This window comes from Fukomys damarensis, unplaced genomic scaffold (genome assembly GCF_012274545.1).
Source record: "Fukomys damarensis isolate Sample0158 unplaced genomic scaffold, DMR_v1.0_HiC HiC_scaffold_22, whole genome shotgun sequence".
NCBI classification, from domain to species: Eukaryota; Metazoa; Chordata; class Mammalia; order Rodentia; family Bathyergidae; genus Fukomys; species Fukomys damarensis.
In genome coordinates this window covers 23,021,116-23,039,756 of record NW_022900934.1, presented here as the reverse complement: position 1 = coordinate 23,039,756, position 18,641 = coordinate 23,021,116, and the positions used below count along the sequence as shown (strand labels likewise).

Below are 18,641 nucleotides of genomic sequence, written 5' to 3'. Positions count from 1 at the left end.
CGTATGCTACCACTCCTAGCAATTTCACATTAATTTATATTGTTATTTAACGTTAATTTTTAATGGTTGACTTGAACATTTTTTATTTAATAGTTAATTTTTTTTGCCATGACTGATCTCTTTGTGTCCTTTATACATTTTCTTTTGAGAGTTGGCTCTTTTCTTACTGATTTGGGCAGCCTATTTATTCATTTATGTATTTGTATTGAGAATTAAACCTAGGGTACTCTATTATTGAGTCACATCTGTTGCCCTGTATTATTTTTTAAAATTTGGATTACAGTGAGCCATTAATTTTTGTTTGTTTTTGCATTTTCTTGGTTTTTTTTTTTTTTTTTAGAGATAAGGTTTCACTATGTAGTCCAGACTGGCCTTGAACTCTTGTTGATCCTTCCCCAGCCTCCTGAGTGTTGGGATTATAGGTGTGTGACACTACACCCAGGTTTTTCTTGCTTTTTTGAGACAGGGTCTCACTGTGTAGCCCAGGCTGGCCTTGAACCCAGCTTCTTGAGAGCTAAGATAACAGTTTCACCATCATGCCTGGCTGGCTGGTTGGTTTGCTGTTTCCTTCCTTCTGTTCCTTCTCCCCTCTTCCCTACTTCCTTCTGTCTCTCTCTCTCTTTTTTCTCTCTTTTATTTTGTATGTGTGTGGAATACTAGGGATTGAAACCAGGACCATCTCCAACCCTTATGTATTTATGTGTGTACTTATATATGTATGTATATATTTATGTATGTATTTAGGGACTTGATCTCAATAAGTCACTAAAGCCAAGGCTAGTTTTGTACTGGGGAATCCTCCTGCCTCATCTTCCCAGAGTGCTTAGATTACAGGCCTGCACCACCACACTTGGCTGTGAAAGCTTTTTATAGAGCTTTTGTATAGGTTGTGGTAAGGGTTACAAATATATTTGCCACTTTCTATCATGTCTTTTAACTTGTCTTACGGATATTTTGCTTGGCTTCATGAAGTCAAACATAACAAATTTAAGAAAAAGAGAAAAAGCCAGGGATTTAACCCAGTGGTTCTGCTGCCTGCCTTGCAAGCTCAAGATCCTGAGTTTGATTCCCAGTACTAAAAAAAGAGAGAAAAAATACAACAAACTTTAATGATTTCTTTTTATGAGTTCTTTGACAGCTAGGGCTGGGCTGGATTGTCACTCAGAAATAGAGTATTTGCCAAAGCACTTGCTTAGCGTGCCTGAAGCCCAGTGTTCATTTCCCAGCATTACAGAAACAAACATATAACAGCACAGCACCTTTTATGGTTTCTTCTGGTTTTTCTGAGGTTTCATTAATTTTTTAAAACAATAAATATTTGGTCCATCCTGGAAAAAAAGGACAGCTGTGGTTACCCAGTTTTCCTAATACCATGTTCCACTATTTGAAATGCTGCCCGTATTTACTTTGTTTTGTATATATTTGGATCTTTTCTGCATTCTTTTCCTTTGAGCCATCTGTCTATATTTTTGCTTATTTAAGTCTAATTATTATGCCTTTTTTTTTTTTTTTTTTTGGTACCAGGGATCTGACTCGGGTTCTTGTGCTTGTGAGGCAGGCAGCAGAGCCACTGAGCTAAATAGCTAGCCCTATGCTTTTATAATATTAATATAGCTGGTAGGGCTAGTACATTCTTGTTGCTTTTTCTTTTCACATTTATCCTGGCTTTTTTAGAATTTTAGAAATCTACCTGGTTTACAAAGCTATTAATTTATTATCTTATTAGGGTTACATTATTTTTGTATAGTAGCTCAAGGAGAATTGATTCCTTATGTTATTGACTCTTATTGTCCAGCACTTGGTTATATTGTGCCATGACTTTTATCTCTTTGTTCTTCAAATAATATTTAAAAATTGTCTTTATAGAGAGCCAGATGTGGTGGCACAACCTGTAATCCCAGCACTTGAGAGGCTGAGGCAGGAGGATCACCATTAGTTTGATGCCAGCCTCAACTACATAGAGAAATCCTGTCTCAGAATACAGAAGAAAAAAAGTCTTCATAGAGATTTTTCAACTTTGTTGTATTTATTAAACTTACTATGTAAGCCAGGTTGATCTCAAACCCATGGTGATCCTCGTGCTCAGCTTCCCAAATACCTGGATTATAGGTGTGCACCACCATACCCAACCTAAATTTAAACTTTTAAAAGTGAATAATGAAAAAGTTATCATTGTATTTTGAAACCCAGCTGTATTTGATTCATATTTGGTGAAGTCTATATCTTAAGACAAAGTCATTGGTGAAATAGAATTTCATCTTTAATTACTAGTCTGTTTTCTGCTACTCACCATCTTTATTGTTTTGCCCAGTTTACTTTTCTCTGAACATTAGTTTCCTCAGTAAATTGGAGGCTTTGGAGCAGATCTTATCTGAGGTCTTTCAGCACTGCTTTTGTCAGTTAGCTTGCTGGAGGCTTTCTCTTTTCCTAGGGAAGACTTCTTGATACTCTGACCTATCTGACTCCAAGTGGGTGTTAGAACTTGATTTCTAGTGCCTTGTTGCCAGGCAGGTGACCCACCATCAAGATCATATTAAGAAGCTCATAGTCCACCTTCCAGAGTTTATCTGTCATTTGAGTAGTTAAGATTAAGGACCTTGGATTGGAATTGCTTGAAATGTCTTAGAATCTGCCTTTTAGACTTGCTGTCCCTAGCTATCAAAATATCACTGCCACCCTCATTGTCAGCTCCTTCTTTATTCTCTCTGCTTTTTCCCCTCTGTCCTCATTCCTCAATACCTAGGGAAGGTAGTGGAGCCTAGGGTTATGAAAGCTAGCTTTGCAGTTATCCAGGCTTATGTTCTGATCCACCATTGCCTGTCATCAGCTGTGTGACCTTTGGTAAGGCTTAGAGAGAACACACATAATTGCTACAGGAGATTCGAAGTAAACTGGCTTGTCCAGTAGTACAAAGCTGTGTGCTGGGCCCTGTGGTGGCTAACAGTCAGCTTGTGGAATTGGTAGGAATAGTATAGTATCCCATTTTGTGCATAAGGAAACTGAAGCCCAGAGAGAAGTGACCTGACAAGTGACACAGCTAATGAATGTCTGAGCCATAATTCAAACTCAGCCTTTTGTCATTTCAAGTTAGCCCTTACCTAAGGATTTGAACAATTTTCATTCAGTCCGCATAATGTGATCAGGAAAGTGGAAACCCCTAGAAATGGGAGTGAAAACAATCATTATTCTGAGATTGCACTGTTCAATACACCTGAATGTTCTTTGTGCCAACTGCTACAGTAATTCAACCTCAGGTGGTTGTTGGGCATTTCAGATGTGGCTCATGGGGCTCAGAAACTAATTTAACTTAACTTGTTCATTTAAATAAACGTAGAGCCCCATGTGGCCAGTGACTCCCATATTGGAGAGTGTGGCTGCAGCTCATTTTAGTAGACTCTGTAGGGGCTGCTCTTTCTTCTCTTCAACTCCCCCACCCTCTGACACACACCTCCTGGTGAGGAAGTCTTGTGGATGCAGGATATTTTCTGAGTTTAATTTTTGTTGCTTTAATTCTAACAGTGTGAAGAGTGCCAGTGCTGGCAGCATGGGGTCTGTATGGGATTACTGGAAGAAAATGTACCTGAGAAATACACCTGTTACGTTTGCCAGGACCCTCCAGGTAGAGATTTGTGGAGTCAGGGATATTAACAGTGTGTGGTCTTTTCCTTAGCACAGGTGGTTGTGAAACATCCTAAGTGTCTGTGGTATTGAGATGAATTTATTGGCACCTACTAATCCCACTTATTTGTGCTCTTGTTGCTGGCGCACCTGGTGGCTGGCTTTCCTTAACTTAGCTATACAAGAATATATGTGAAGAGGCTCACCTAGAAGGCCTGACCCTTGACCTGAAATATTTCCTTTTCTTTAATTGTGCTTTTTAAAAAAAACAACCACCATGAAATACCTAACCTCTTATCAAATGTTTATATGTTTGATATTGTTAATAATAAGCACAGTGTCATACAGCAGGCTAGAACTTTCATCTGGCCTGCCTGAAACCCCAGGTATTGTGGCACACACCTGTAATCCCTGCCCTTTGGGGGCTGAGGCTGGAGGATCGTTGTGGGTTTGAGGCCAGCCTGAACTACAAAGTGAGACTTGTCTCCAAAAAACCCAAACCAAACAATAAAAGGATATTGGCTGCTCCTTGAGTTAGTCTGCCCTCTTTGCTCAGGAACGTGCTCATCGTCTCTGTACTATTTTAGTTCAGCATATGTGCTGTTCAGTAATCACCTTTTCCTTGTACTGAGAGCTTGTGAGGGTTGCTGTGTGAGCTCTGCTATTGGAAGGCTAGAAAGCTGCATGTGCTACCTGTGGTGGCATCTGCCCTCCACTGCATTGCTGCCACCTGGAAGGAGATATGGCCTAGTGGGGAAGGGTGGAAGCGTGGCTGCTTAGCAACTGTTGCCACCTGGAGCAGTGTCTTGATTGCTTAGCACAGTTAGTTTCATGGTTACAGGAGTCACCTGTAACTTCCCTCTGGAATGGGAATTGGTAGGGATTCCTGTGGTTCTTGTCCTCCTGTCAGTGGGACAGTGACATTATCTCCCTTTACCACCTATTAGGTGTCTCCCTCAGCTCCAGTTCCTTGATTCCCTTGTAGCTCAACAATACTTTGGAACCTCTGCTTCTTTTATTCTGCTTGGTCCTGTGAGATGGGCCTGGTAGGTCTTCTATCCCCAGTTTCATTTAAGAGAAAGAAATCAATGCCCAAGGATGACCTTTCTAACCCATTAAGGAACAGGAATGAGAACGGGCCTGCCTCCAGGGCGAAATCTCTTGATTTTGCTGGTTTTAGGGGGGACTGGCCATTGCTGTTTCAGCAAGCAGGTTCTCACCAAGCTGGAAGGCCTTTGATGTGACACGGTGTGCTTGTATTAGCTTAGTCCCTAGATGGCAGATAATCTATTTCCATTTATCTCTTTATCCTAAGAATGTGGTCAATTAGGTGAGTAAACAGGCCCGAGAAGGTTTATGACTAGCCCCGGATCACTCTCCCAGTTATGTCTAATGGGAGCTGAGAATCCCTGGTCTTTGACCTTTGTCTTGTAAAACAGGTGCTGCAGCTCTGAATCCTACTGTGAAGGCCATTGCCTTCACAGAAGCAGCTGCCTCTGAGGTTCCCCCATGATTCCACGGGCTCCCTTTCAAGATTTTTTTTCTTGTTGTTTCATTTTTTCCCTCTTTAGTAATCACACACATCATCTTCATTAAGACGTAAGCACTTTTTTAATTTCAACTTTGTATGATTTTAATCACCAAGACTGAGTAGACCATTCCTTGAACTGACCCATGAATGTCTGTCACAAGGTCTGCATTTATAAATTGCAGTGGGATGGGCCAAAAGTTCAATTTAACAGATTTTCTTTTCTTTTTTGAGATAGGGTCTCCTCTGTAATTCAGGGTAGCCTTGAACTCACTAGCCTATGTAGTTCAGGATGGCCTTGAACTCGTGGATCCTCCTGCCTCAGACTCCTGCGTGCTGGAATTATAGGAGCACAAATGCACCGCCACACCAGCTAAAGATTCATTTTTTAAAGGTTATTTAAAGTGTTTTTGACAGAATCACAGTATATCTCCACCATGTACATTAGTAAAGCTGGAAAGAGACCAAATACCTTGGTAGGGGTTATATGGGCTATTTCAGCGTTTTTGTAGTTTTTGACAGGTTAACAACAGTCTGGTTAGAAGCAGTTCTGGGCTTTTGGATCAGAAAATGTTAAAGAGTCCCCTGTGCTTCTTTTTAGTCCTTCCTAAGGAGCCCAGTAATGAGCAAGACCCCTGAAGCCATCCAATTCTGATGTGTAACAGATGGGACTATTAGCATACATCCAGAGAAGAGAAGGGGCCCTGATTCTCTGTTTAGTTAGGTGGTGTCCTTGGAAGGAATTCTTGGAGTTTATTTCCATTCATTTGATACATCAATTCAAGATGTTCTTTACTAGGTACTAGGCCTGCAACCACGAGCAAACTGATTCTTACTCTTCTGGCTCTTAATGCAATTGGAGACCAAAACATTAAAAAAGCAAATTAATGCCACGTGTGGTGGTGCACGCCTATGATCACAGCACTCAAGAGGCTGAGGCAGGAGGATTCTTGTGCGTTTGAGGCCATCCTGGACTACAGAGTGAGTCCCTGCCTCAAAAAAACAGAACAAACAAAAACAGAACAAAATAAAATAAAGCAAAACAAAAAAACTCAAGTTAAATAAACAAGGCTGTGATATTTAGCGATGAAGCTGTGAGAGAAAAGATGACGAAAAGAAGTAACTAGGGCCCCTGAAAAAGTTCTCTGAATTTTGCAGGGCTGGCTCCTCACTATCTCCCAAAGTGGTACTAGACCTAAGAAGCAGTCTTGGGAAGAATTTTTTTATTCGTAAACTGAAAGGAGGCCACCATAAGGACGGGACAGACAGAGAGGAAGGTGCCTCAGTAAGCCAGACTTAGAGCTTGGGCTTTCTTCTATGAGCAGTAGAAAGCTGTGGGTGATTTTTAGGTAGAGGAGGAATCATAGGATTTAAATTTAAAGAAAGAGTTCAGGTGTCTGTTCCATCTCTGGCTAGTTTCTAGAGATTAGGAGGTGGCATGCCTTATATACTACCTATAACTCCAGCACTTGGTAAAGAGCCCAGCAAGGAGTAGGTGCCAAGCAAGTGTACACTGGATGAATAAGTGAACAAAATGAACATAGTAATCCATCCTTCTATTAGTGTCTGTGATAATTGTGCAATACTGATGAAACACCCTGGGTTTCCTTCAGGGCATGTTTAACTCTCTCCTTGTCATTGCTTTAGGTCAAAGGCCTGGCTTTAAGTACTGGTATGACAAGGAGTGGTTGAGCAGAGGACATATGCATGGCCTGGCATTTTTGGAAGAGAACTACTCTCATCAGAATGCTAAGAAGATTGTGGCCACCCACCAGCTTCTTGGGGATGTGCAGAGAGTGATCGAGGTTCTGCATGGCCTCCAGCTCAAAATGAGCATCTTGCAGTAAGTGTGGCACCTGCAGCTTTGGAGAGGAGTCTGGTTGGCATCACATGAGGGTAGGATAAATTTGAGAGGTCAGAAAGCCACAAAATCAAGCATAAAACCGATTAGTTTAAAACCTGTACTAAAAATTTTCAGTTATATAGTAAATGTTCCTTTTTTTAAAGAATCTACCTTGTTGGGGTTGGAGTGTAGTTCATTGGTAGAATATGTGTCCACCATGTCTGAGACCTTGTTTTCAGTCCCCATTATTGGGAAAGAAAGAAACACAGACACTCAGACACTTAAATACTGCTTTTTTTTTGGGTACTGGGTATTGAACTTGGGTCCTTGTGCTTGTGAGGCAGGCAGTGGAATCACTGAGCTAAATCCCCAGCCCTCAAATACTGTACATTGAGGAGTATTTTATATATAGTTAAGTTCACCTATTTTAAGAATGTATTGAATTTTTAAAAAATTGAGTTTATTGGTACTTTTTAAGTATACAGTACAGTTACATTCATCATTGGGATCTTGTACCTTTACATGACAGGTCTTGATTCTCATTTTTTCCCCATACCCCTGCCCTCCCTTTACCCCCTCAACCTCAAGAGTGTATTGAATTTTGACAAATGTATGCACCTAATGCAGCCAACATCATCGTTATGTTACATTTAAAGTTTGTTTTGGTGTGTAGTTCTGGATTTTTTGCTTTTAGTTGTGGTAAAATATACATAGTCTTAAAATTTGGCATCTTAAGCCATTTTTGTTTTGTTTTTGAAATGGAGTCTCAATGGGCCAGGGATTTAGCTCAGTGGTGCTGCACCTCCCTCACAAGGACAAGGTCCTGAGTTTGATCCCTGGTACTGGGAATTAAGATAAATAAATGAATGAATGAATCAATGATCGAATGGAGTCTTGCTAAATTGACCAGGATAACCTTGTATTCCTGGGTTCAACCTGTCTTCTGCTCAGCCTCCTCAGTAACTGGGACTATGGACGCATGCCATCATGCCCAGCTGCCTTTTTTCTTCCCCTTTTTTTTGTGGTACTGGGGATTGAACTCAGAATTTTTTTTTTTTTGAGACAGGGTTTTGTTATGTAGTTTAGGTTGGGTTTGAACTTTTTAACCCAGGCTGGCCTAAATCCTCACAGCAATCCTCCCACCTCAGAATTTCTTTCTTAGACTGAATTATGTTTCATTGTATGAGTAAAACTGAAAGCTGTTAAAAGGATTATTGTTGGCTGGCCTGCTCTTTAGTATAGTGGTTGCTTCCACCTATAGTACCTGTTTCTCAGTAGTTAGTTTGCTCACTAGAAAAATTTTAGGTCTCTAGGAGCTAGATGTCTGGCTTTTTTTTTTTTTTTGTACTGGGGACCAAACTCGGGACCTTGTGCTTGCGAGGCAGGTGGCAGAACCACTGAGCTAAATCCCTGCCTTCCCCCACCCTTTTATTTTCTGTGGTACTGGGTATTGTACCCAAGACCTTCACACTGAGCTACATGCTCATCTTTTTTAAAAATAATTTTATTATGGGACAGCATCTTGCTAAATCTGGGCTCGAACTTGTGATGCTCCTGCCTCAGCCTCCAAGAGAGCTGGGAGATATATAGCATTATACCTGGAGACTTCTAGCTTTTATTTTATTTTTAAGTTTAATTTTATTTATTTATTTATTTTACTTCTGGCTTTTAGTAATTAGAAGGTTCAGGAGTGGAAATGAATGTGAATTTCCTTCTGTGGTTGCATTCTATATGTCAGATGACCTAAGTTTATATAAGCTCTGATGGACCTGTGGCTCTTACTGGGATCCCTTTTGGGGTGGGTGTCTGTTTTTGTTTTGTTTTTTTTTAAATAACCTAATCTACTTCACCAAATATAGCAACTGGGGCCTTGAGTAGGGAGCCACTCTTTCATGTTTTCCTGGGGTGGAATCAGGACCTGAACTCAGATTCTACCCCAACCTTTTTTTTTGTTTTTTTTTTTGTTTGTTTGTTTGTTTTGTTTTGTTTTGTTTTTGTGTGTGTGCCAGGGATTGAACTTAGGACCTTGTGCTTGCAAGGCAGGCCACCGAACCGCTGAGCTAAATCCCCGGCCCTACCCTACACTTCTTTAATGGCTTCTGTTCAGTGCTGTAGCATGGCCATGTGAACTTTCTTCTTATAGTCAGTAGCAGGGACTGCTTTTCCTTTGTAAAGATCCTTAAATTTTCCTGTGAGCCTTCCCACAAGAGGTTATTTTAGCTAAATCATATCCAGTGACTTACTTCCTGAGTTTGACTTGGTAGGCCACTCTCCACAACAAGTTTTTTCTTCATGCTGACTGGTTCTGAGGCCTCCTGGTGCCAGGTAGTACAGTGTTAGAGCCCTGAGATGGCAGGATGGAACTCTGCTTTCTCCTGTGTGCTCTGGCACAAAGAGGTCTTGCTTCAAGTCCTGGCATGACAAAGAGCGGCTGAGTTGGGGACATTTAGCAAGCATGTAGACTGGTTTGGGTAAAAGCTATTGTAACAAAGACCAGTCTTAGTCAGTTTCTTCTCACTGGTACAAAATACCTGACACCCATAATATAAAAGAAGAGAGGTTATTTTTTTTTTGTGGTTTCAGGCTATAGTCGGCTATCTCCAAAGTAAAAATGGGATGGCAGAGGGGCCTGGTAGAAGAAAAAGTGCTCAATCCATGGCATCCAGAAAGCAGAGAGTAAAGGGAACAGCTGAGGACCTTCCAGGTTACATTGTTCAATGACTCTCCTCTTCCAGCCAGGCCCCATCTCCTAACAGCACATTTTAGCTCTGAACTCATCAGTGAATTAATCCACTGATGAATATAGTGTCCTAATGATCAAGCCCACCTTCCAAAAGCCTTGGAACTGAGTGTTTTGAGGGACATTCTAGATCTAAACCATAACACACACACAGACCCCAAATAGAGGCTTAAATGAAATGGAAGTTTCTTTCTCACATAATACATGGTTCAGAGATAGGCAAGAGTCTAGGTCAGGATTCCATTCCTGGACTTGGGAAATGGATTTCCTTCTATCACACTGCATTGCCATTCTCCCAGGGTCACCCTCATGTGAAAGGCCTTCAGTTCTTCCTCTGTTCACTCAGGGTTACCCTCATCTGCATGGTTGAAGCAGTCACACCTGCACTTTAGCTCTGTTCCAGCCCCTAGGAGAGGGAAAGAGAGAAGGAGGGCATGGAGGCAAGTCAGGGTGGCCACTGGTCCTGCTCAAACTCAGGAGTGTGTGTAGATGGGTGGATAAATGGAGGGGGGCAGTTAGACTGTGACAGTGAGGTGAATTGAATCAAATGACAGCCTTGAATAGGAGGGTGTCAGAGACTATGCCATCATATTGTATAAAACAGAAAAACATTACCCATTTAAACCTCAGGAATTTACTGTTAATGAGATGCCAGAAATTGAAGTAGGTGGGTGGTGATCTGTATGTGGGCCTGGAAAACCTCATTATGGTTGATTCTGTCAGATGGTATTTGTTCTCTTTCTTTTCAATGAAATGCCAGTGCCCTGGCCTGTTTTCATATTTTGGAACCGCATCATTTCTGAATCCTTAGATCCTTTATCTCACTAGAAGTGACTTTGTACAGGAATTAAATTGACTTCTAGTAATCTAGAACAGAGTATTGGGAGAGCTTGTTAATCTTGAATGAAGAAAGTTTTGGGAAAGGGAAGTTTGGCCTCATTATGTCTGTGTGGTATATGGGTAGTCTCTGCTTCCATGAACTTTGGAGTACTTTTCAAATGATCTGGTAAGTTTATTTTCAAAGACAATAAAACTGAGAGTAAATTTAGAGCATTTGTCATTTTAAAAAGTTACTGTGATAGCTGTAGGTTTATTCTCGGAGGGCTCCATCTAATATATTGATCTGGGCTGGGGTTTTAGCTCAGTGGTTCTGCTGCCTGCCTCACAAGTTCAAGGACCCAAGTTCGATCCCTGGTACCAAAAAATAAAATAAATAAATAAACTAATGTATTGATCCCCTTGTGCTGCAGCACAGGTCCTGTCAAGATGATTGACAGGACTTGCAAGGAAAGGACAGGGTCATTCATCCTTGTGAAGAGGAATAGCTGAAACTCTGTCTCTTAGTAGGAGGAGTAAAAATTGTAGGAGCCAAGGAAACAGGAGACTTCTGTGACTTTTATAAAGAGCAGGTCTGTTTTCTGGCTCATGTGCTCTTTGTTAATAGATTTCAGATGATAGTGGACCTGGAAACTAATAGTGACTCCCATTTTCCCTGTGCAGTTATGATTTCAGAGACATGTTGTGGTCTTGGGTAGGTTCTTTGTACAGGCTCTAATATCTTACCTCAAGATGGTTCCATGATTCAGGCTGCCTTGATGCCAGTTGCTTCTCTCCTTCCCCAATGCATGAGGGTGGCATGGTATTGTTGGGGTGAGGGAGCTGAAAAAGGATAGTTGCAGGCTATTCAGATCAGAATCTTTGCTTTTGCAACATAGCCTTCATGTTTATGGCCAATTCCTCTTCTTTAGGAAGATTTCAGGTAGGAGGCAGGAGGGCAGAGGATCCCCAAATATAATTTCAATGTTTCTCACTAAAGGGCTGGGAAGGTTCTGTGGCAGTTGTGCTATGGGATAATTATTTGTGTGGGATTGTGCTAGCATTACCAGGTATTGTGTCCCTGGATCCTAAAAGAACTAAATGTTAGCACAAATACCCTAAGGATTGTGATGATCTGAAAGGCCTTGTCAATATGTTGTAACCGAACTAAATTCAAGTAGCACCTCTGTCTCCTTCTGCTTGTTTACAAACATTTCCTGGAGGACACTGCCATGCCACTACCACCCACCATGCTCAAGAAGGCCACTGTTTCCTGGCAGGCTCTTCCTCCCTCCTCCCTTCTTTCATTTTACTTAGTGATCACAAGTTGTAATATAAGTTCTCGATGACAAAGATTAATTGAAAAGTGAAGTTTATGTAGTGACTTTTACACATAAAAAATTATGTATTATGCAGTAAGGAAATTTATTTTATACCACATATATAAAACTGAAAATAGAGCTGGGTGTGGTGGTGCATCCCAGCACTCGGAAGGCTGAGGTGGGAGGATCTCTGTGAGTTCAAGACCAGCCTGGGTTATGTAGTTCCAGGTCAGTCTCAACTACATAGTGAGACCCTGTCTCAAAAAACAACAACAACAACAACAAAAACCCTGAAAATAAAATTTCACAGAATACTTTGTTTTAAGATCAGGTCTCACTACATAGCTCAGATTGACCTTGAACTCACTATGTAGATCAAGCTGGCCTCGAACTCATGGCTATCCTCTTGCCTCAGCCTCCTAAGTGCTGGGATTACAGTCATGCAGCACTATGCCCAGCATGAATACCTATTTTAGAATAGTGACTCATATTTTCTGTTCTAAAAATTATTAATACATGTTTGCAGTACGTAATGATTTGCATTAATTGTGGGGATTTGGTACAAGTACATAACACAATTTAATTCTTTTTATTGCCCCCCCCCAACTCAGGACCTTGTATTTGCAAGGGATCTCTGAGCTTAATCCTTGGCTCATCTCCCTCTCTCTCTTTTTTAAACCTGTTATTTATGATCCATTACATTTAATAACCGTAGGTTGGGTTGAAACTCAAGAGGGAATGATTCTAGGAGACTCTAAAGTCAGAAACAATTTTATATGCACCTTCATGTGGGCACAGCTTAAAGTAGGTTCTCAGGAGAGTATATACTGTGGGTTAGTAGCCAGCAGTCAATCAATAAATAATAAATAAATGGCTGCAAATGGACAGCGTAACACTAAATATTAAAACATTTTGCAATTAAACATATATGAAGAAAATTCACTAGCATGCCTAAAATTATTACTTTTAGTTCCTGGGGTTAAATGCTGTATATGCTTTAGGTTTTATAAACTCTGATCCTAACTTCTGTTATTCTAAACTAACACCAATGGCCACTAAAAAAAAAAAAGTTTATGGTCCTACGAAGGACAAGGGTCCCTCTCTTTCCTTTAATAAGAGACTTTCCTCTTTGGAATGATGAGAATAGATTTTAGAAAAATTTTTAGAAACTTACTATTAATATCCTGCATAGATATTAGTTGCCCCCCACTCCATCATCATTGCATTTTGGTTAATTGAGTGCTGTTACATGCCAGAATTATTGACTAGTTTGTTACTTCTTGAGTCAGGGTTTCGCTGGCCACATAGCTGAAGGCGACCTTGAACTCACAATGATCCTCTTGCCTTAGCTTCCTGCATGTGCCACCATGCCTGGCTTGTGATTGTTTATTAAACTTATTTTTAGAAAAGCTACTTTTTTTTTGGTACGGGGAATTGAACTCAGGACTTTGTACTTGAGAGGCAGGTGAGGTGCCACTGAGCTAAATCCCCGGCCCAGTAAAGCTACATTTGAAGAGCACTTTACTGCCAGCCAAGTACTTCATCCCAATTAAATTCACTTACTTTTAAAAAAACTCAGTGTTAGTGGCTGACAGATGACTAGCTCAGTTACCAGAGCAGGAAGGAAGTAGGAATGAGATTGGATGAGTGAGTTATCTCAGCTGCACTGCTTATTTGAAGCTGACTCCAATCCTACTCACTGCTTGTGTCTATAGCGAGAACTTCTGGGAAAATGGGAGATGTACATTCACTCCTGCTTGGCAAATGGTGGTGTGTGGTCAAATGACACAGGTGGGAGAATATTTGGGAATTGTGAAGCCCTACAGTGGTGCCAGTTATCCCAAAGCCCTTTGTCTGTTCATCCTCCCAACAGAAGCAGGGAGCATCCTGATCTGCAACTGTGGTGCCAGCCTTGGAAACAGCACTCAGGGGAAGGGAGAGCTCATTCCAGGCACATCCATGTGATGGACACCAGGAACAAGGAAGAAGCCCCCAGCTATAGAACTTTGAATGGGGCAGTGGAAAAGCCCCTACCCCTACACCGGTCTGTGGAAGAGTCCTATATCACTAGTGAGCACTGCTACCAGAAGCCCCGTGCCTATTACCCTGCTGTGGAACAGAAGTTGGTGGTGGAGACGCGCAGCTCTGCACTTGATGATGCAGTCAACTCACTCCGTGAGAATGGTGATGATTCCTTCTCCCCTCGCCTGGGCTGGCCTCTGGATCAAGACAGGAACAGAGGGGACAGCGACCCCAAACCCAGCCCCCCTAAAGTATGTGACTTGCATGTCCCGGTTCTTCATTTGGTATTTGAGTACTTCTCAGTTCCCTGCATGTGGTTCAGTGATCTGTGGAAGATATTTCTTAGTAGAACTGTATTTAAATTTGCCTATCATAGGTGTTTTTGGTCTGTTAAAATGAAATGCAGTTAGGAGAGCCCACATAAGCCAAAGATCATTGGTTTCAGGAAACCCCTTGAAATTGAATAGTCAGTGGGGATAAGGAGCAGAAAGGTGAGAAGAGAGAGTTGACTGGAATTTGAAAAAATGAAACTAAGGAAAATCTATCTTTTCTTTTCTTTTTCTTTTTTTTGGGGGGTACTGGGGATTGAACTCTGGATCTTGTGCTTGTGAGGCAGGCAATGGCACCAATGAGCTAAATACCCCGCCCCTATCTTTTCTTTAATACCAGATATAGTACATTTGTACCTAGTTGCTAATTGTTACCATGATCAATGAGTCAAGTGTTTTGTTAGGCATAATATTTTCAGTAAAATTCTCTATTTTTATTTTGACTCTTAATTTTGTAACTCTGTCCGGAAAGGTCCATTTTATCAAACTATTTGCTGCTTTCAACAGTTTTCCAAAGATCTACTCTTAGTTGTTTTTCTGGTAATTTTTTTCTGGAACCCCCCTGTGTCATACTATAATTGCCAGTGTTCAGTAGTTTCATTGTGGCTATCCCAGTTTTTCAGTGAGGCTTATATAATTTCAGAGCTTCTCTGTCTTTGTTGTGCTTTCAGAGTCTTGATTCTGTGGGTTGGCATCACCAGCATTAACAACCTGTGCCCTTGCCAGTGTCTGAACAGTGTTGGGCCAGGGTGGTAAGCACACAGTCTAGCGAGACAGATGTTGTTCCAAGTCTGGGTTCAGTCACTTGTGATTCTGAGTGGGTTGCTTCCTCTTCCTGAGCAGACTCATTTTCTCACCTATAGAATGAAGCCATTAACTGTGCCCCTCAGTTACTGTGGAATGTGTTTTTGAAAGCTCTCAGCACATTGCTTTGTACACACTAACATCAAAATTAATCTTAGCTGGAATGTATTTTATTTCAAATAAATGAATGAAGCCAGGCAGGGTGGTGCATACCTCTAAGTCTAGCACTCTGGGGGAATGAGCCAAGATCACAAATTTGTGTCCAGCCCGAGCAATTTAATGACTTAGTGAGACCCTGTCCCAAAATTTTAAAAAATGTAAAATGGCTGAGGATGTAGATCAGTGCTTAAGGTCCTGTGCTTAATCTCTAGCACCACAAACAAACTAGTATTGAATGAATGAAAGGTTGAGATCCCAAACTCCAGAAAAGCTTTACAATCCTGTGGACTAGACAGGTTTCCTAGTGGTGTCTGGCATGTATTACAAAATTAGAAAATACCAAAGTAGGGCAACCAGTGTTAAAATCTTTTCCAATGCTGGTGAGCTGAGTCTAAATTGGCATTGTTTTTTATACCACACCCTATTTTCATTCTCATGAACATTCAAAGTGAGTTTTACTACCTCCATCTTCCCAGTGAGAGAACATAGGCTCAGAGACAAGAAGGAGCTCACCAGAGCCTCATATTCAACAAGAATGAAGCCAGGACTCCCCAGTCTTGTGTGACTGCTATGTGTTAAACCACGTCCACACTCGCTTTGCTGTAGTCAGCTCTAAGGACTGTGGGCATGGGGCATTGGGCCAGCCATGCAGAACCATCTGTGGGGTTCTTGCTCCCCTGAGGAAGTGACATGAGGCAGTGGAAGGTTTCTACCCAATCCCCAAATGGGAGGGAGATGAGGTTTTGGAGTATTCAGACCACAGCTGGTTTTTCAGAGGGTTGCAATCCCTACCTGGTTGGAACAGGGGTTGGAAGCTGTCTTCATGCAGTAACTTAAATGTCATTATATCCCTAGGTGAGGGACTATGTTTCCAAAAAGGTCCTACCAGAGGAAGCCCCTGCTCGGAAGCTGCTGGACAGAGGTGGAGAGGGGTTGATGAGCTCCCAGCATCAGTGGCAGTTTAACCTGCTGACACATGTGGAATCTCTTCAGGATGAAGTCACGCATAGGATGGACTCCATTGAGAAAGAACTGGATGGTAGGGCTCCTTCCTGGTCCCCTGGCCATTGGCATGTACTTTGTTGTCTCTTCTGTCCCACAAGTTGCTTTCTGCTGCTTTTGAAAATGAGGTCTCTCACTGGGCGTGGTGGCACACACCTGTAATCCCAGCACTTGGGAGGCTGAGGTAGGAGGATCAAATGTGAGTTCAAGACCAGCCTGGGCTTCATAGGAGTTCCAGGTCAGTCTCAGTTATATAGTGAGATCCTGTCTAAAAAAAAAAAAAACCTGAGGCGTGGCCTAGGCTGGATTTGAATTTGTGAACTGAAGTGATCCTCTTGCCTCAGTTTACTAAATAGCTAAGACCATAGGTGTGCCCCACCATACCTGGTTTATGTTGATTTCTGACCACTCCCCAAAATCTGGTTTATCTAGGGATAGATATGTTCTACACTCTCGTTTTCAACCTCACTTACCTCCATCAAGGAGGACAAGCTTGACTTTTAGTGTTTATTGGGTACTTTTAAAGTCTGATGCTATCAAGGATTTAGCCCCTTCTTCAGAGCGGACTATGGAGGGCCCAGGGGTGAAGCCCAGTGGTAGAACATGTGCTCAGCATGCAAGAGGCCCTGAGTTCAACTCCCAGAACTACAAAAACAAACAAAATTGTATATATGCAGAAGAAAATTGGACCCTGTTTGCAGGAAACATAATCTCAGTAAGTCTTTACGAACAGAGTTCTGTGAAGAATTATACTTTTTTTTGTTTTTTTGTGGTACTGGGGATTGAACTCAAGACCTTGTGCTTGCAGGGCCGGTGGCAGAACCACTGAGCTAAATCCCCAGTCCAAGAATTACACTTTTGGCTTACATTTTAGGATGTAATCTGAAAAATCTTTTATTTCAACCTTTGATATAATCTAAACTGAATCATTTTCCTCTTTATTCACTAGAGATTTAAGAATTTTAGTCATTTGTGTAACCCTGGCTGTTCTCTTAGATATTGGTGATGGACAGACTTGGGGGACTGAACTTGTAATGATGAACATGATTAAATTCAGTCTTTGTCCCAGGAAGACAAAATTCATTCATTCTGTCTTTCTATATCTGTCTGTCTGGGCTGCCCCCCACCCGCTTCCTCTTTTGGAAACAGGTCTCTCTATGTAATTCAGACTGGCCTTGAACTCAGTATGTAGCCCAGGCTGGCCTCAAATGTGCAATGATCCTTTTTGTCTCAGCCACCTGAGTGGTGGATTACAGGCATACACCACCATGCCCAGTTTCTTGTTTACTTATTTTCTAATTGTTTTCATTTTTAAAATGGAGCCCAGTTTAGATATAAATGTTCTGTTTGGGGATTCTGGGTACAGTCAGGCTATGATGACTGTAACTGAGGATATAAAACATATGTGAAGTAACAGAAAAATTCCATGTTATACAAAGCCAGGGTCATGAGGTATGGCCAGGACACCTGTGTGGCAGAGGCTATACAAAAGAGTGCTGACAGAAGCTTTTCTGGAACTCTTGGTGCTGATGCCAAGCCTTGAAGGGAAGAATAATGTTTTCTGCTGGAGAAGGAGAGAGTCAAAATAGATGAGAGGACTGGATTAATGGCTAAAGGGAGTTCCCTGGTGGAGGATAAAGAGAAAAGGAAGGACTCTTTGTCTTTGAGTTTATGTCCTGCCCCTGAGGTAAGCTTGAGGGCACTTAGGGAAGGATGTTTCTGCCTCTTTTTACTCCTAAAACATTCCTTTGGGCTCACTGGAAGTGTAACTGATGCCACCATTTGTGAAAAACGTGATTTTGAGAGAATGGTAGAATTGGCTTAACACCACAGAGCAGGGTCAATGTTCTGTTGTTGCCAAAGAATCTGTGTGTAGGGGAGAAGTCAGAGCCTGTGCAGATCTTACCTCCTTCTACCCCTGGGATTCCCATTCAGGCAGTGTGGAGAGATGATAAGCCTGGGCTCCCTCTAGCCTTTGTGGCCTGGTGATTGGCATCTATATTCTTTAGGGAACTTTTTTTTTTCTTTGTTGGTACCGGAAATCAAACCCAGGACCTTGTGCTTGCCAGGCAGGCACAGTACCACTGAGCTAAATTCCTGGCCCTGGCATCACATATTCTTATGTGTTCTAATACTCCCAAGTCCTGAGAAGTGTAAAGGAGGGATGAAAATTAGTGATAAATCTTAAAGATTTTATTTAGGTAAACAGACTTGTGTACTGTTTAGATTCATCAGAATCCCTTTTAGGGAGTCAGATCTTCATTTCATTCAAAATCTTCAATTCAGTAGGAGAGATAGGTATTAATGAAATTAACCCATTACTAATAATTAGCAACCCTAGCACACAGTGTTGTAACCCTAGCACTCAGGCGGCTAAAGCAGGAGAATTGCTATGAGTTCAGAGCACTTCTGGGCTACATAACGAAACCCTGTCTCAAAAAAAAAAAAAAAAAAAAAC

The 18,641-nt window shown here is 41.5% G+C and overlaps 1 protein-coding gene across 6 annotated transcripts in view; it reads left to right on the top strand.

Annotated features, from left to right (window-relative positions):
* Positions 1 to 18,641, top strand: part of Phf20 (PHD finger protein 20) — a 149,146-nt gene that overhangs the window by 127,510 nt on the left and 2,995 nt on the right. For all 6 annotated transcript variants that reach the window (XM_033766954.1, XM_010639967.3, XM_033766955.1 and 3 more), the window contains 4 exons: positions 3,520 to 3,619; positions 6,794 to 6,989; positions 13,741 to 14,140; positions 16,037 to 16,220. In XM_033766954.1, coding sequence (XP_033622845.1) covers positions 3,520 to 3,619; positions 6,794 to 6,989; positions 13,741 to 14,140; positions 16,037 to 16,220 — 880 coding nt within the window. The remainder of the gene's footprint in view (positions 1 to 3,519; positions 3,620 to 6,793; positions 6,990 to 13,740; positions 14,141 to 16,036; positions 16,221 to 18,641) is intronic.